Source organism: Lontra canadensis, unplaced genomic scaffold, assembly GCF_010015895.1.
Source record: "Lontra canadensis isolate GAN:19392208 unplaced genomic scaffold, GSC_riverotter_1.0 scaffold23, whole genome shotgun sequence".
Lineage (NCBI taxonomy): Eukaryota > Metazoa > Chordata > Mammalia > Carnivora > Mustelidae > Lontra > Lontra canadensis.
Window position 1 is genome coordinate 6,666,019 of NW_022631017.1, and position 18,320 is coordinate 6,684,338.

Below are 18,320 nucleotides of genomic sequence, written 5' to 3' on the forward strand. Positions count from 1 at the left end.
GCTCTGACCACCTTATTCAAATCGTACCCCAGCACCCCTCCTGGTTGTGTTCCGTGTGTTGCTCTTTGGCTAATGTGGTACTAGTACACGGATGTATTATGTTTGTTGTTTGTCTCATTGTCCCATTAAAAGATAAGCTCCAGGGGTGCCTGGGTGGCTCAGTGGGTTAAAGCCTCTGCCTTCAGCTCAGGTCATGATCCCGGGGTCCTGAGATCGAGCCCCACATCGGGCTCTCTGCTCAGCGGGGAGCCTGCTTCCTCCTCTCTCTCTCTGCCTCCTTGTGACTTCTGTCTGTCAAATAAATAAATAAATCTTTAAAAAAAAAAAAAAGATAAGCTTCAGGAGGGCCAGCATTTTGACCATTTTTGTTTCATTTTCACTGCTGTATCATAGCTCCTAACACTTGGATTTTTTTTTCTTTTTTTTTTTTTAAGATTTTATTTATTTATTTGACAGACAGAGATCACAAGTAGACAGAGAGGCAGGCAGAGAGAGGGGGGAGGCAGGCTCGCCGCTGAGCAGAGAGCCCAATGCAGGGCTTGATCTCAGGACCCTGGGATTATGACCTGAGCCGAAGGTAGAGGCTTTAACCCACTGAGCCACCCAGGCGCCCCTGCTTTTTTCTTTTTAAAGATATTTTATTTATTTATTTGAGAGAGAAAGCATGAGAGGGAGCATAAGCAGTGGGGGGAGGGGCAGAGGGAGAGGGAGAAATAGGCTCCCCACTGAGCACGGAGCCTGATGCAGGACTCCATCATAGGACCCTGATATCATGACCTGAGCCAAAGGCAGATGCTTAACCGACCGAGTCACCCAGGCGTCCCACTTGGGTGCTTAATGAATGTGAGTTTTTTCTTCTCCACACCCCCACTATGTTTTTTGTCTTGAAGTCAGACAACTGACTCACATTCCCCAGGTTTCTTATGTTCTGTGCTAGAAGCTGAGAGGCAGGGAAGCAGAGGATGGGTGCCCCTAAGAGAGAAGTAACAGGGCATCCTGGTGGCCTGCAGACTCTGCAGAGTGGGGGGTGGGGGGCTGGGGACCAGGTCCAAGAAGGGAGAGGTATGAGCTGCTGGGGCCAGAGGTGCTGGGCATCTCTTAGCGCCTGGGTATTCAGGTCACCTTTTTTCTGCATACCTCTACCCTGATTCTACCCCCACAGTCCAGCGTCTGTTCCAGAAGCTCTGTGTGAGTTGGGAAGCTGGGTTCTTGGGAGATTCAGGGTCTTTGGAAAGCAGAAGTTTCTCGTGTATCCTGCTCTCTTCTATGGGTCTTTCACCCAAACTTCTTACTGAGGTCTCTAGACCCCTACTGAGAAAGTCTCCAGACCCCTACCTCTGATCCCCTGATCCCTGATTTCCCATTTTTCTCCTACTTTCACTGTTTCACAGTCTGAAAGGTTAAGCACAGGTGGTCACCATCACAGTCGTCACCGGCCATTAAGTGCCTACTATGGGCTTAGCACCATGATCAGCCCTTTTTATGGGTCTTTACATGAATTCTCTCATGGAGCCTCACACAGCTCTATGTGGTAAGCATTGGCGTCATGCCCATTTTATAGATGATGAAACAGAGGCTCAGCAAGGTTAACTAGTGTGTCTGAGGTCACACACCTGAGTAAGTGCTAGAGCTGGGATTTGAACCCTGGCCTCTCTGGCTTTGTATCACCCAAGGCGTCTATGGGACACAGATGGCAACTCAAAGGGGATAACCACGGCGTTTAATAGAGGGATGGCATGACATACAAGGGTGTGAGCAGGGTGCGGGGACTGAAGTGGTTGGTGATGCCCCAGAGGCCGAAGGAGCAGTAGGGAGCTACTCCTGTCTCTGAGCTGTGGGACAGGGACTAACCTGGCAGAAAGGCAGCCCTTGTGGACTCTGGCCCATCAAGAAGGGAGCCTGGCCTCTGCCAGGAGCTCCCTTCGGCTCAACCCAACTGTAGCCAGAGGATAAGGGAGTCCCTGCACACAGCAGGGCAGAGAAGAGTGTAGCAGACAGGGAATACTCAGTCCAGGCTCCAGGCGCCGTGGCCAGGACATGCAGGGGCCCCTCCCTAGAAAGGAGAGCTTACCCCCAGGACAGCTCAGGGGACTGGAGACATTGCTACTCCCCCATCTGGTGTGCAGGAGGAAAGACATGAAGCTGGCTGGTTACTCTCTTGGGTGCCACCCTGAAGAGATGGGCAAGGCTGGTTGGCTTCATCACCTTGCTTTTCTTTGCGTCTCCTTCTTTCAGGTACCAGCTCACTAATCAATGGCAACCTCCGACTGTACAGCTCTGTGGGTGACCTGAGGCCTGGGCACTATGGGCAGGACCCACTCATTCCCCCACCTCCCCCAGGCCCAGCCCCAGGGCCACCCACAGACGCTTCGCAACCTCAAGAGGGGTCCCCCCCCCCCCCCACCTTCCATGGCGCCCCCGCCACCTCCCCTGCTACTGGAACCCCCACCCCCACCCAGCACGGCCCCACCCCCGCCCCCAGTATTGGGGGCCCCAGCCCCTCTCTCCACCCTTTCCTCCCCATCCACACCCACCCCTCCGGACTTCATTCCTCCTGCTCCACCCTTGGCCTCTCTGGTCCCACCCCCAGCCCCACCCCCTCTGCCAGCCCCAGCACCCCCAGCATCTCCTCACACGACAGGGACTCGCCTCTTTGCTCCTGGGGGTGTCACCAAGTGGAAATCGGAGGTAGCGCTGAATGGAAGGCAGCCAGAGACCCCCAGAACCAGCCCCCCCCAGAGCCCAGCTGAGCCAAAGGGGAGCCTTCTGGGGCCCAAGCCAGACCCCCACCTTACTTTCCCACGCTCATTCAAGGTGCCTCCCCCAACCCCAGTCAGGACTTCATCCATCCCAGCTCAGGAAGCACAGGCGACTCCTGTAGAGGAAGGGGCCACCAAGAAAGCCCCCCACCGACTCCCACTGCCTCCCAGCTTCCACATCCGCCCCGCGTCCCAGGTCTACGCAGACCGGGCCCCTGAGCCAGACCACTCAGGGGAGCTCAGGACTACAGCACCGGCCAGCCCCGGCCTGGGCCAGGGCCAGTCCTGGACTAAGGAACAGGCTGAGACTCTGCCACCAGCCCCTCCCCTGCCCTCTCCCGCACCCCCGCAACCTCCCCCTGCACCACCACTTCCCCCAGCTGCCCCTCCTTTACCTTCCGCTGAGAAGGCGGTGCCTCAGCCTTCCGGGTTTGGGAAAAGCCGCCCATCCAGCTCCCCTGCTCCCAAACCCAAACCGAACCCCCCCAGCCCAGAGGACGCAGCCTCTTCAGCACCTGTGGACTGGAGGGACCCCAGCCAGATGGAAAAGCTGCGGAGTGAGCTGGCAGCCTATCTCTGTGGCTCTAAGAGGGAGGACCGAGTCCTCAGTCACTGGGCTGGCCCCATGGTGGTGGCCTCCCAGGAAAAGGAGGGCAAGAAGGGCCCCAGCCCACCGGAGAAGGAGGTCCTCCCGAGCATCCCTGAGAAGAGTCCCTGCAGCCTGCCTGACAAGGGGGCTGCCACCAGCCTCACCCTCCCTCCTGTGGACTACATCCCCCAAGAGTCCCCTGCTCCCAGCGTCCGGCAGATCCGCAACGAGCTGGAGGCCCGCTTTTCCTCCTCAGCGGAGAAGGAAGCCAAGCCCTGCATAGGGTCTCTGCCTCCCAAGCCTCAACTAGAAGGGGGAAGAAGCTTTGAAAACAGGGGGACTAATGGCAACTTCTCTAAGCCCGAGGCCAAGAATCTCCCCTCTCTATCCACCACCCCTCTGACAACCATACCACTTCAGTCCAAGGCCACGCCTGGGCCAGCCACACCACCCAAGGCCACGCCTGGGCCAGCCACACCACCCAAGGCCACGCCTGGGCCAGCCCTACCACCCAAGCCCGGGCCCGGGCCTGCCATACCATCTGCAGCCCCACCTGTGCCCACCACATCTCCCCAGCCGACAGAGAACCTTGTCCCAGCTGGGCAGTGGGAGAAGCCCAGACCTCAAGAACTTACAGTGCCCGGCCAGCTAGAGGCAGAAGGGCGCCCCACAGAGCCCAGTAAGCCTCTTACCCCAGGAGCCCTCTCAGCTCCAGCCTTCCCACCAAAGAGATCCCCTGGCGGGGAAGAGGTGACATTCCTCTACAAGCTCCATCGCACCCAGAAAAGCCCTAGCCATGAGGTTGCCGTGGGGATGGCACCACTGGCCACAGGTTCAGCACACAGGTCAGGGGGACCTGAGGAGGAGAAGGAGCCCCAGGGACAGCCAGCCAAGCCCCCCACCTCGGCCCAGCCTGCCAACGAACTCCTCAGGCATCCGGTGACCGGGGAGATGGTGCAGCCAGGCTCCCCAATGGCTCTGCTCCTTGCCGCCAGGCAGAGGGCCCAGAAGGGGAGGCCGGGAGGGCTGGCCCTGAGCCGGTCCTCCCTGCCCGGGAGCCTCCGGGGCCACAGCAGCCAGCCCCAAGCAGGCTCTGACAGCATCTTCCACAACGACGGCCGGCCCAACTCCTTCACTGTGGTCCCCAAGTTGCCCAAGGAGGCTGAGAATGACACTCAGCTGGCCTCACTGTCACAGCCCATCATACTTAGTCAGTGGAATCCCCAGCTCTGCGGAGACCCGGAGGGCACGGCGCCAAGCCTGAGGGACAACGGGACAAAGGCAGAGCCCCACGCCCCGGTGGCCTCGGTGGCCTCGGAAAGACCAGCATCCTCCAACCTCCCCCAGGGCCGCGTGCTGCCCAAATCCTTCTCCTCCCCTCCTTCCCCTTCCTGCAAGGACAACAAAGACAAAGACGATGAGGTGGGGGAGTTCCACTTTGAGGTCATCCCGCCGCCGCCAGAGTTCAGCAACGACCCCGAGCCCCCCGCCCCGGCCTTTCAGTATTTGGGGCGCCGGGGATCCCCTCCCCGGAACAACTTCTCAAACTTGGGGCAGCCCTCGGGGCCTCGCAGCTTCTCCCGCATTCCGGCCGGCGGGCACCACGCCGGGGCTGGGGGCCTGGAGCGCTTCTCGGGCGGGGGCCGGTCGCTCATCAAGAAGCGCCTGTATGTCGGGGAGCCCCACCGCAGCCCAGGGCAGCCTCGCGGCGGCACCGGCCGCAGCCTCAGCTCCCCAAACTGCTTCGGGCCGCCACCAGGAGGCCCGGAAATGCGGCGCGTCAACTCGGCGGGCCGCGCGCTCCCTGGAGGCCTGCATGCGCGAAGGCTGTCCATGGAGGGCGCAGCCCGCGGGGAGGCCAAGTTCAAGGCGCCCGGAGGCGACTACGGCTTCACCCCTGTGGCCGGCAGGTGAGCTGGGGGCGGGGCGAGAAACGCAGCCCTGGGTGAGAACCCGGGTGAGTGGGAGCCCTGGCCTTGGGCCCCAGAGGAGCCCAGTAGGCCACGGCCACCATCGGGGGTGGGGGGACATTGGGCTTGCTGTCCTCTGGCTCTCTGGGCAGAGAAAGGGACACGAAGCGCGCTTAACTTGGAAAGAGCAATGTTAGCGGTTGCCTGACCTAACTTACTTCCCACCATCTCCCTTGTTTTCTCTCTCCCTGCCCTCCTGCTTTTCCCCACCAGCTCCCCTTCTTCTGTCTCCTCTTTCCCACTCTCTAGAGACTCAGGGATTGGGGCTAAGAGTGGTGTGGTGGGGGAGACCTGAGTGGCCCTTGTCTATGGGGATTTCCTACCGAGGATCCAGACCCAGGATAGGAGTGAAGAGTTCTGAACAGAAGGGAATCAGGGACTATTCTGTGGCCAGCCAAACAGAGCTGGGAGGAGGAGCCCAGTGTCTGTTGAATCAGTACTGGTCGCCCCGGTCCCACCCTGTCCCCTGGGCTTGTGTGGACAGATACCACAGCCCTGCGGTATCTTTTCCTCTCGTGCCCTGAGGAAGATGGGAAGGGTGTTGGTTAACTAGTTGCAAATATTAACTTCCCTCTCTCCTGCTCCCCCATTCCAGGTCTCCCCACAGCACCCACCACTACGGAAGCCCCATCAACACATTCACTGTGAGGCCTGGGACCCGCCATCCCATCTCCTATGCCTACTCCGGGAACCACCGGCAAGCCCCGTCCTGAGCCCCAGGTGTTCTCAGCTCTACTCCGAGGGGCCAGATCTGGGCACTTGTTTTTGTGGGGGTGGGAGGGGTATGGCGGGCGTTAGGCATCCGGACTTAAACACGGAGGAGTCTTTGTTACCCAAACACAGATGTCGAGTGAGAAGCAAGAGAAAGATCAAGAGTGGGCCTCTGGCTCCTGAAGCACTGGTGTGGCTTGTGGACTGCATGAGGGAGGGGAGGGAGAAGGAGGGAGGAGAGGAGGCGCCTTTAAGGGCCTGGAGCCTGAGTTTCCCTTACCTGGTACTGCTGGCTTTAGCAAGAGTTACTTAAAGCGGTTTGACAAGCAGGCCTACTGAGCAGGTTCTAAAAGCAAGGGGTGGGGCACTCACTGCGTCCCTCTCCGTGGCTGTAATTGGCTGTCTGGCGCTCCCAAAGGGCTGAGACCCAGCTCTATCCGGCTAGGGGTGCAGGGAACTACGGGTTGATCTCAATCCATTTGTCACCCCAAGAGCTGATTCCTGGGGTTCCTAGCATAGAAGCCTCATTGAGGTGGGATCAGGAATAGGCATGGACAAGGTGTGGAGAAGGTACTGGAACAGAATTCTTTGCATTGGCAAAGGGCGGGGATAAGGAGGGTCACTGGCTCACTGGCCCTGGCCCTTAGCTACCTCAGCTTCAGGGAAGCCTAGGGAGAAAAGACCTGGCAAGTATGGGATGGGAGACAGAGAACCAAGTCTTGTTTTCCTACTCAGACCCAGGCAGCCATGATTTGGGGGATTGGGCCCAAGGAGCCAGAAGGCCTGGGGGCTTGACACCAAAGGCCTAATACAGCCAGAACCTATTTGGGAGTTGGTGGGGGCATCCTAACCAACCACCCTTCCCAATCCCAACACTATAGGTCCCCAGTATTAGGGAGGCTTTAAAATGCATAGTAAAGATGCTGGGAGATACAGAGTGGGAGGCTGCAGAGATGGGCACTGGGATCTGAGAGGTGTTTGCTGCTGACTGGGAGTGCGTTTTAGAAAGTCTAGAATGGTAGGACAGGGCCAGTTCAGAGCAGGGGAGGCCTGTCAGTGGGGTGACCATTTGTCTTTTGCCTGGGCAGTGTGGGTTTATGCCTCTTTGCCTGTGAATTAGACCCCCATCCACTTCCGAAGTAGTCCTGGTTTGGAGGATGTATATCTCCCATACATATCAGGAAACAGTATTCCTCGGTCTGCCTTCCCTCTCCCCTCCGGAGGCGGAATTCCTGGGGCCAGGCCAAGGCGGGCCACCCCTGTAAGGAAGAAGGGCAGGGAGTGACTCACCATGCGAGCGGCTGGTGGGGGCAGGCAGGAAGCAGTGCCCTTGGGGGGCAAGCTGTTGGACCTTTATGACTTGAGCTAACCAGCCAGGTACCGGATTGTGGGGACAGCAGGGGAACTAGTTCAGGGAAAGAGAGCACAGGCATCCTAATGGGGCAGGATCTGGTTCCCTGTGTTCAAGAAGCGAACTCCACCCCAACCAGCACTGGCCCTATAAATATGTATGTATTTTCCCTGTACAATGTTTTATAAAAGACTTCCCTAATTTATCTGCTGTGTCAGGTTTGAGGAGTGGGATGGGACTCCCAGCTGTATATTGCCCCAGAGGGAGGGCAAGGACTGGCTGTCACTTGACTTGGGAAATAAACAGGCCAGTTCGGACTGGCCTCAGCTCCTGGCTGTGGATTGATGACTTGGAGCTACTTGGGTGTGATAGAGATTGGAAGAGCTCAGCTGGGGAAGGCTGAGCACCGGGTGGCAACTGAACCCGTGAGCCATTTTGCTGGGGCCACACTTTCTCTTCTGACCCTTTAACTCTTTCAAGGGGGAGGAGCAGAGCTAAAGTGTGGTGGCAACAAAGTGTATCCTTAAGCAAGTCTCTTTGACTCTCTCAACTTCAGTTTCTTCTTCTGTATAATGGGCAGGATAATAATGCCATCCTTAAAAGACTGCTATGAAGATCAGAGACAGTCACGTGTTCCTTAACAAGTATTTGAGGGACCGCTGGGCGGCGGGCACTGTGCTCAGCATGGATACGCATGACTCCTGCCCATGGCCAGTCTCATGGAGGAGAGAGGGGATAAAAACAACACCCAGAAACATCACACAGTATAATAAGTGGTGGGAAGGAAAGGCACAGGGAGTGTGAGAATAACGGGAGGGTGGGGGAGAGGAGTGTATTTACCTTAATCGGGTGGTCAGGGCGGGCCTCTTGAAGCGGTAACATTTATGCCCATTTCGTCAAAGCATCCAAAAATGTCTGGCAGTCAGTAGTTGCTCAATAAATTTGCATTTTTGGCGGATGACTCCCTTATATTTGTGTGGGGCCTTTCATGGTTTCTCTTAAAGCTTTGACATGGTGTCTCCAATTTTTTCAGAAGACAAAACACAACGATAGTGTTTATCTCAAGACCGTGTCAGAAAGAGCTGTATTTCCTCCTTTGAGTCTTCTGTGGTGTGGGGGGGGGGTTGGGGGGGGGGGCTGGGGAGACAGGAGGATGACTCACTTATTCAGCAGCTCCTGCTTCTAGGCCTCCTGGGCCTCCCCTAGCCTGGGGCTTCGTCCTTCTCCTGCCCTTCCACTGGAGGCCCTCATCCTGGTAACACAGAGGACAGGGGCCCTAATTCCCTGTAGGACTTGGGGCTTTGCCTCTGGCTGCATACCCCTCTCTGATCTTCTGGAGTGTGGGGGACCAGGGCCTGACAAGCTATGTGTCTGACAAGCTATGCTACCACGGGTCTCCACTAACTCATCAGAAACACAACAGGGACAGACCTAAGACGCATGTGGGTCCCAGACCTGCTGATTGGTTGGGGGGCAGGGGGAGAGAAGAAAATAAAAATAAAATAAAAAGCTGCTGAGAACTATGGCTCCTCACCCAGGAGAGATGCCCCACCATGTGCATTTTTACACATTATTTCAAGTAGTTCACAGAATTCCTCCAATGAGGGCTCCATGGACTTCACGTTGAAAATTCCCAGCGCAACACTGGCTGGTCTTGGAAACCAGCAACACTTGACCTTGACAGCTTGGAAAGTTCACTGGTTCTCTGTTTATTCACGACAGTCCTCTGAAACGTGTTGGCCTTGTAATACTGCTAATTCCATTTTGTCGGTGAGAAAATCAAGGCTCTAAGAAGAAAAGTGAGTCGCTCAGAAGAGCCCACCTGCCTCCAAACCGCGAACCTCATTACAGCGGCCTCACTTCTCGTGGCATCCCCTTGCCCATTATCCCTAGCCCCCACAAGCCACCACGCAAACTTCCTATCTTCCTAGCAGAGCAGGGGTCTGGAGGGTTTAAGGAGGGTATAGGTACTCTGGTGCCAGAAAACGTTCATTGGCGTGGATGGCACAGGTGTTCCTGGATCAGGTTGGCTGCACCTTGGTTTCTGGAACCTCCCAGCAGCTACCTATGTGTGGCCCAAACCCCAGTGGCCAGAACCCTGCCTCTCTGGGAAGCCCTGCCGGGACCTGCCGTCAATGGTACATGACATCCCTATCCTCCCCGATGGAACCCAGCTTTTCCCAGGCTTCCTCTCATTTAAGTGGGGGGGGGGGGGTGGATTCTCTGACTCCCAAGGAGTCTTGCCTTCCCTTCTGTGGGAAGCTGGAGGATAGGGGTGACTTGGGACTGGCAGGTGTGGGAGAGAAGCGACCTCAGTGCCGAGCTGTCAGGCAAGCCTACCCCGGCCTACACACCCCACCTGCCTACCCACAGCATTCCATGGCCACTTTCATTTCCATCACTGAAAGGCAATGCTGGCATCCCATCATAGCTGTCCAGCACGGGTGGCCCATGATACTAGGCAGAGAACCTGGGCCTCCTCCTCCCTCCACAAATGTAGGGATGGCCAGCTGCCGTAGACCTGGGGTTGGGACCTCTGGGGGATATTTTTAGCAGGAAGGTGAGAGAAGCAGCAGTGCTGGGAGAGGGGTAGAGACCAAGACAGTGAATGCTCACTTGCTTATGTATATAATCCTGTGCTCCCCTCCAATTCCTGGAGCCCCAGAAACTTTGCTAACATTTGGCTCAGAGGAGCCACTCCTTTCCCTGCTGGAGAACCATTCTCTGAGCTTCTACAGAATGTGTTCTTACGGGCTTCTCTGTCTTCCAGGCTGGTTCCTTTCCCCCACCCCAGTGTCTCAACATGCTCACCTTGGCTTCTAGTCTTTCTTCTACATAGTTTCTCTGGAAGACTGAGCCTTTCCACACCAGAGGTCCCCATTTCTTTCTTCCTTTCTTTTCTTTTTTCTTTCTCTTTCTTTCTTTCTCTTTCTTTTTCTTCTATCTTTCTTTCTCTCTCTTTCTCCCTCCCTTTTCTCTTTTCTTTTCTCTTCTTGTCTTGTCTTTTCTAAGATTTTATTTTTCTATTTGAGAGAGAGAGAGCACAAGCAGGGGAAGTTTTCAGAGGGAGAGAGAGAAGCAAACACCGCTGAGCAGGGAGCCCAACATGGGGCTCGATTCCAGGACCCTGAGATCACGACCTGAGCCGAAGGCAGATGCCCAACAAACTGAGCCATGCAGGAGCCCCCAGAGGTCCATGTTTCTAATGAGAAAGCACCCCCTGGACATTTCCAGGTGGATGCCTGGCTAGCCACTCAAATTCGGCCTCTGGAAAAGGGATTCTTTTGCCCTTTCTTCCTTCTCAGCCAGACCCACAGCCCCACCATCCCCAAATGCTGATTCCTACCTGGCTGCTCTGTCCCCTCCACTTCCTCAGGCTGACACGCTCTTCAACGCCCAGTTGAAATCAGCCCCTGCAGGAAGCCCTCCCCAGCCCCATGCTGTCAGAAGTGTCTCCCCCCACACTTTGACACCCATTTCCCTTGCCTGGCCCTTTCTCACCCTGCAAGCTCTGCTCAGACACCCTTCACTCCCCAGGCTGCATCGGCTCTTGCTAAGGCTCCCAAGGCCTCCTGGTCCCCTCATATGGCTGTTACCTGCTCCATGTCTCCCTCCCCCTGCAGCTGGGGAGCTCCAGGACGCAAGGACTGCTGGTCTCATTCATTACGGTATTCCCAGCATCTGGCGCTGCTCCTGGCACTGGCGGGAGCACTAAACATATGTTTGTTGAATGAATCCATGTTAGTATTTAATCGAATACCGTCAAGCACTATTTAAGTTCCTTGAGGGCAAAGATCATGTGATCTTTAGTCTCCAGTAATGTTATTTGGAGCCACGGCTTCTCCCACCTGTGCAACAGGGACCCATGGGAAAGGCTCTGCCAAATACGGGCCAGAGAATGAGAAGGAACAGGTCCTACTCTCTGGCACTCCCCACCCCAGAGAGCCCTGCCTCAAGAGGAAAGCCTTGTGGTTGGTGGGCGGTCTTGTTTTCCTTCAACCCCTAGCTACCTGCATGGGGTTCTCTGGGTCTAGCAGAGAGCAAAGCGCGGAGCTCAGCCTTGCCGGCCTTGCTGCTTTCAATTTCATCCCCCCACCCCCACCCCTAGCGCTGCTCTCGGAGGCCAGGCACAGCCGGCTCTCGGCAGGATGCCTCCTGCGCATTCTTGAACACTGAGTTTCTTTAGCCCAGGTTCTCCACAATCTGAGCCTCCGGAATGCTTTTACCTTTCCTAACCGCAGAGATGTATCTCCTTGCCATTTCCTATCATTGTTACCTAGCTCATTTTCTGAGCCACTCAAAGAGGGCCTGGGAGGCTCCTGTGCTTGTTCTCTCTCTCTCTCCCTCTCTCTTTCTCATCTCTGTCCTGTCTTGGATCTTTCCATGTCTGGGCTCAAAACTTCAGCATTTGTTGCAAATACTTAAGGTTAACACAAAGCCCCATCAATTCCATTCAACACCACTAGGGGGTGCCACTCAGTACAAGCCAAAGAGCCAGACAAAAGGCTTGCAGTCCAATTCAGGAGACACACACCCAGCTGGAATATAAAGCAGAATACAAAGTTCTCCCACCCAGGAGAGCTGGGTAGCCCAATAGAGTAGGTGACCACACAGGACACTGCTGGCCGAGGATCACCGGTGGCCCCTCTTGCTCACCCATGACTGTCAGTCATCAAGGCTGTCCTCAGCTCCGTCACTCCAGTGGGAGCCCGTGCGTAAGCGGGGTGGAGGAAGGAGGTCTGCCGTTTGTTCGTCCCGACATTTAAACCCTTGGTCAGGAGCCCCCCTTATCACTGATTCAAACACATCGCTGGTGTCTTTTGGTGACCTCTCTTGGCCCTTGAAAGCTGCCCTCGACATTCTCGTTAACCAGATTTCTCCAGGGCGAGTGGAGCGGAGTGAGGAGAGGACATTTGGCTAACTTGCCCTGGTGGCAGAGCTGCTTTCCGCGCGCAGGCGTGTGTTCCTTATGTGTGCACATACTGGCTATCACCAGCAGGTGGCGCTCTGCCCCCAGGCACCCGACCTCAAGGCAGAATCAGATTCAACTGAGGTCGGCACGGCTCCTTCCAGGATCCAGACTCAGAGCTAAGTGCTGTCCCGCACACAGGTCGCTCTCAAACCTGAGGGTGCGGCAGTAGCGCTGGAGGACTTGTCAAAACACCGATTCCTAGAACTTTTCCCCAGAGCTCCTGATTCAGTGGATTTGGGATGGGGCCTGAGAATTCCCATTTCCAACAAGTTCCCAGGTTGGGCAGCCAGTCCTGATGGCCCAGGGACCACACTTTGAGAACCATGGCCATGTGGCATCCCATTCAATCCTCTCTCCTCACTCTGGGGAGGCGGTACCACTCCCAACACACCAAAGAAGAATCTAAAGCACTGGCAGGCCAAGTGACCTTGTCTTGGTCTTTGTCCCAGCTGGGGCAGCTGGCGGGGGTGGGAATGGCCATGACTGTCTGGTATCAACCTGCCCACTCTAGTTCTAGGAGAGCAAGAAAAGACAGCAGGCTGGGCGCCTGGGTGGCTCAGTCGGTTAAGCGTCTGCCTTCAGCTCAGGTCATGATCCCAGGATGGCAGGATCCAGTCCTGCTTTGGGATCCCAGCTGCGTGAAGAGTCTGCTTCTCCCTCTGCTCTCTTCCCCTGCCCCTCCCCCTGCTCATGTTCTCTCTCTCAAAAATAAATAAAATCTTTAAAGAGAGAGAGAGCAGATTTGGGATAAGCAGGGTATTGGGAGGGGCATGGGGCATTGTCAGACTAGGAGTAATTTCTATTCTGTCCAGGGTGTTGTGGGTTTTTTTTAAAGATTTTATTTATTTGACAGATAGAGATCACAAGTAGGCAGAGAGAAATCAGCCCCTGCAGGAAGCCCTCCCCAGCTCCGTGCTGCTCAGAAATGCTTCCCTCCACACTTTGGCAGGACAGGCGCCCCTGTCCAGGGTGTTTTAAAAGCACTTTAGCTTCTGTTGAAATCTAATCCCAGGGGCGCCTGGGTGGCTCAGTGGGTTAAGCCTCTGCCTTCGGCTCAGGTCATGATCTCAGGGTCCTGGCATTTGAGCCCCACATTGGGCTCTCTGCTCACTGGGGAGCCTGCCTCCCCCCACCCTCTGCCTGCCTCTCTGCCTCCTTGTGAGCTCTCTGTTAAATAAATAAATAAAATCTTTAAAAAAAAAAAAAGAAAGAAAGAAAGAAAGAAAGGAAGAAGTCTATCCCACAATATTGGCCAGTAAGTACTCTGGGCCCTGCCTCCCTCCCAGCCCCCCTTCCCTTTTCAGGACTAAAGTTCCACTCAGCTGAGCCCCTCCCTGGGAACTGTTCTTTCCACTGTAAAGCCCCCTTTGTCCAAGTCACACCTGCTCCCAGGGTAGGGGGGGTGCGGCAGTCCACATTCACCGATTGAGGCATCCAACCTTCCAACTCAGGACCACTCTGAAAAGTCGTCTTAGCTCCAGGGCTTCTGATGGCTCCTGTCCCCACAAGCTCAGGAAGCCTAGCTTCTCGCTCTGCCCCACCCCTTCCCACACTGGGTGTACTTCCTGAAGTCACCCTCCACAAGAAATTCCCTGCACACAAAATCTTTGTCTCCCAGGGAACCTGTCCTGCAAGGACTCGTTAGGTACTGTTCTAAGCATTACATGAATTATGTCATGGGATCCTCCCAACAGCTCCAGGAGGCAGGTATTTTTGTTATCCTCCGTGTATGGATGAGAAACAAAGGAACAGAAAGGCTCAGTAACTTGCCCAAGGTCACAGAGCTAGCAAGCTGCAGAGCCAGGATTCCTATGCAAGCAGTCAGACTCGGAAGTATGACCCAACACTGTCTTCCAGAACATTCCTGTGGTCTAGCCACAGGGAAATTAAACAAAGAGAACAGCTGAAGACACATTCTGATTTGAGAGGAAAAAAAAATCTCTGATCCCCCCAATCCTTTCCCATCAGCCTCTTTCTGGTGCCTGAACATGCACAGCCTTGGTTCTTAATTTTAGCTCAGTCGTTCTCATCCAGGGGCCATTTTGCTCTCCAGGGGACATTTGGCAATGTCGGAACACTTTTGGTTGTCAGACCTGGGGGGACTCTATGGACATTCAGTAGATGGGAATCAGGGATGCTACTCATGTCTTAACAACACACAGGGAAGCCCCTCCCCCACTGCCCCCCGACAATCCAGCCCCAAAACATCAGCTTGAGAAAATCTGCCATCTAGGTTGAAGCCTGGTCTCCCTGAAGTCCCACTGTGATGGCCTGTTGAGAGTAGGCTCTGGCGAAGGTGGCCGGAGGTCCCTGAGCCTGAGGTTTGGAGAGGGTTTGAAGGGCAAACTTCCTACTTCACAACCCTTGAAGAACAAACATTATCCCCAGTTGACAGGTGAGGAAACTGGAGAATCATGAGGGTATGTGAGTAGTGAGAAGAGAGGAACCTGAGAGCCCTGGAGACTCGCCCTTTCCCTCCTTCCTCTTGCCGCTTTGCCCCTTATCTCTCCATGTTGGCCACACTGTACTCAATGTGCTAAGGCCACTCCTGCCCCAGGGCCTTTGCACTTGCTGGTCCTTCATCACTGAATACTCTCTACTAGTTATTGGGTCTTAATCCGGATGTTACTCTCTTGGAGAGGACAGGCCTCCCCTAACTACTCCATAAAAGGGCAATGCCCTTCCTCCTCCCTATTCTCATGACCTTGCTTTATTTCTTCCTCAGTGCAGATGTAACCATCTGATGTACAATATATATATTTGTTTATCCCTGGCCCTCTTCTCCCTCATCTCCACCCTGATTTACTTAATGTCCTTTTCCCACTGGCCCTGATTTTTTAATTTTAGTGTTTTCATCCTTTATTGTTTCTGTTACAAACTCTCTCTAATCCATTGTTAAATAAAAAGAAATACAAAAAGGAACTATCTTGTGATGACACAGTTAATGAAGAACCATTCATTAGACTAGTTCTAATATTTTTCCACCAAGATTTCCAAACTGCAAAGTGGAACAAATGAACCTGCCATCCCATCTCCTCAAGCTTTGGGGAGAACCCTGAAGTTGTCACTAAAAAAAGAAAAGAAAAGAAAGAAAAAAAAGCGACCTTTCCTTGAGGCTTTGCTTTTTCTGGACATTTTTCACTTTATTTCCTAATATATTTATACTTACTCAACTAGGAAATATTTTTCTGGAAGTTTTTCAGTACAAATCACTCCACCACCAAGAAACCCAATGTGGAAAGCGAGGGCTGAATGTGTCACTGATCTGGGGGCCCAGGGCCCCCAGTGCCACCTGCCTTGCCCCAGTCCCTGAGGAGACTCAAAGTGGACATTACCAGGCAGCTCTGTGTGTAGTTGGCCTCAGTTTCCTGAAGGGCTAGGGTTTGTTAACTCTTAGTTCCTGCCAAGCTTGGAATATGCTACGGGTGGCCCTGTCCCCTGGGTAATCAAGAAAGGGCCCAGGCCCAGGTACCACTGTCTCTGACAAGTTTGTAGAGACAGTGTCCCGCACTAGCAAGGTTTGGAAGGAGTACAAAACCTGGGCTGGCTTACATGTGTGTCTTCTTTGACCTTTTTGTTCTCCTGGAGACTGGACAACTTGGGAGCACTTGGGAGCTTAGGACAGTGTCTAATCATTCTCCAGAATGTACCGGGCCCAAGAAACATGGGGAAAAGGAGAAGGAGTATATATAGCCAAGCAGGAGACACTGCTTGGCTAATCCTATTTTCAGGGGAGGATGGTCAGGGAAGGGGGCAGCTTCTAGCATTGGAAAAGGATAAGGCAGCCAGGGACAGCTCCTAGGGTGATTTACATGGAGTATTAAACACACACACACACTCAGAATGCCGAGGTTCAGAAGGAATTCTCGCTCTGCTCCCGTGCACGCCCACCAGGACAACTTGTGAACTGAAAGGACTGGTGGGTGCCCCGACCAGCTCAGGGACAGCGGAGAAGGCTGGGTTCCCAAGAACATCTTGGGTCCCTCCTCGGCAGGGATGTCGCGCTGGGAACACTGCATTTTAATATCCACCATGGAAAAGTTTACCTCAGCCATAACAGAAATGCCAACTAAAGCTATTCTAAGATACCATTTTTGAGATTGGCAAAAGATTAACACCTCAATCACTTGTCTTGACAAGGGTGTAGGGAAACAGGCTCTTTTTCCCCCAGAGGGAAGCTAAAATGGAACCCCCCCCCATGGGAGGCATTTGGCAATAGCTCCCAAAATGTGAAATACATATTGTGGGCAAGGAATTCCACTCCCAGGGAGTTGGCCTACGGAAAGCCCAGCAAAATGACATCATGTCATCACAGCATCGTTTGTTGGAAATACCCTCAATTTCCCTAAATCAACGGTAATAAATTAGAGTAAGACACATAACGAATGTTCTGCAGACGTAAGAACAAATAAGGATGCTCTTTATGAACCAATACGGAACAGAAGACGGAAGAGCTATTACTGGGGAAGAAAATAAATGCAGAAGAGTACACACGGCTGCTAACACCTGTGTAAAAAAAGGGGGAAATGTGTGTCTGTGTTTGCTCGCTGTGCACAGAGCTTGCTGGAAGACACGTTAGCCACTGGTATCACAGGAGGTATGCTGGGAGGGGGCCTGGTGTCCTGCAGCTGCCTCTGCTCCCAGTGAGGGCTCTTATCCCCTTTGCCCCTCCCCCCAAAGAAATGGCCCAACCAGTGGCTCCCGGAGGTGGCAGTCAGTGGTCAGGAGGAAGCAGGGCTTGAAACCCGTTTAGCCATTCCATAGTCTGGAGACCTCACCCATGTCCTCTAACCTCTAAGCCTCTGTGTCCCCTTGTGTTACGCAGCGAGAAGCAGCGAGAATGGTAGTGCTGTTAGGAGATGAGATGAGAAGCGCGTAAGTGGGGATGATAATCGCACCCCGCCTCGGGCTGCTGGGAGGACGCGCCTTCTAGAGTGGCCCCCCGCGTGCATGCGGCAGATACTCTGTCAATGAATCCAGGCGCAAATGCATCTTAGTTTTTCACGAGCACCCTGACCCTTACAGGATCAAAACAGAAACTCTCCCGCAAGGCCCTGAGGGTCCGCCTTTAGCCTTCGTGTCCACACTCAGCCTTGTGTCCCCCTCACCCGCTGTGGTCTCTGTCCCCTCTGTCCTTTGCTTGACTCGCTCAGCTTTAAGGGCCAGCTCCGGGGTCACAATCCCTGGGACGCTCTTTCTCAAGCCTCAGCCCAGAAGGAGCCTGTGATGGCGGGGCTCCTGGGTGAGGGTGGGGGGTCCCTCTGAGGTCTATCATCACACCACGTGGTGCTGAAGTCCCCAGTTCTGGCCGATTACTGCCCCCCACCACGCACTTGCTTGCTACGACAAAATCATCTCCACGCCAACGGAACCACGGCAAGGACCCATTTTCTACCTCTCAGGCTGGCGAGCTCTGACAGGTTTGGAGAACAGGAGGTGGAAGTTAGTAAGAGGCAGGTGCCAAGGTGAGAGTGTAAGTTGCGGTGGCTTGTGAGCCATTTGGGGACACCTGTCCACGTGCAGTGGGCGTGCCCAGCGAAATGCCATGTGCCTGAATCTGCTCGCAGCATCCGTGCACAACAGAAGCCTGGAGACTCCCTACGTGTCCAGCCCCCGGCACTGGCTGGTAAGTTAATGGTAGAGCCACACTGTGGAACATCATTGCAGCCAAGGAACAGAATGAAGCAACTTTTTATTACTGACATGGAACCACTCCCCAACGGCACACTGCAAAGTGGGGCGGAAAGCAAAGACAGTTTACATAGTATCTGCCATTGTGTAAAAGGAGGAAAAAGTATATACAAGCATTCTCATTCAGAACACAGCCTATTTCTGGAAGAATACATAAGATAATACTGATACTAACATACCGGCAGCCTCCCGGGACAAGACCTGGGGGTCTGCAAAACAGGGCAAGAAGGGGATCCCTTCTATCTTTGTCTTTGAAATTTTCTACTGCGTACATATA

At 54.4% G+C, this 18,320-nt stretch overlaps 1 protein-coding gene across 1 annotated transcript in view; it reads left to right on the forward strand.

Moving 5' to 3' along the window:
• The window catches only part of CUNH6orf132 (chromosome unknown C6orf132 homolog), a 32,031-nt gene extending 25,919 nt beyond the window's left edge, over nucleotides 1-6,112 (forward strand). Inside the window, 3 exon segments of the mRNA XM_032862186.1 lie at nucleotides 2,236-2,392; nucleotides 2,394-5,258; nucleotides 5,914-6,112. Of these exon segments, the coding sequence (XP_032718077.1) occupies nucleotides 2,236-2,392; nucleotides 2,394-5,258; nucleotides 5,914-6,031 (3,140 nt within the window). The 3' untranslated portion in view covers nucleotides 6,032-6,112.
• The last annotated feature ends 12,208 nt before the right edge of the window (nucleotides 6,113-18,320 follow it).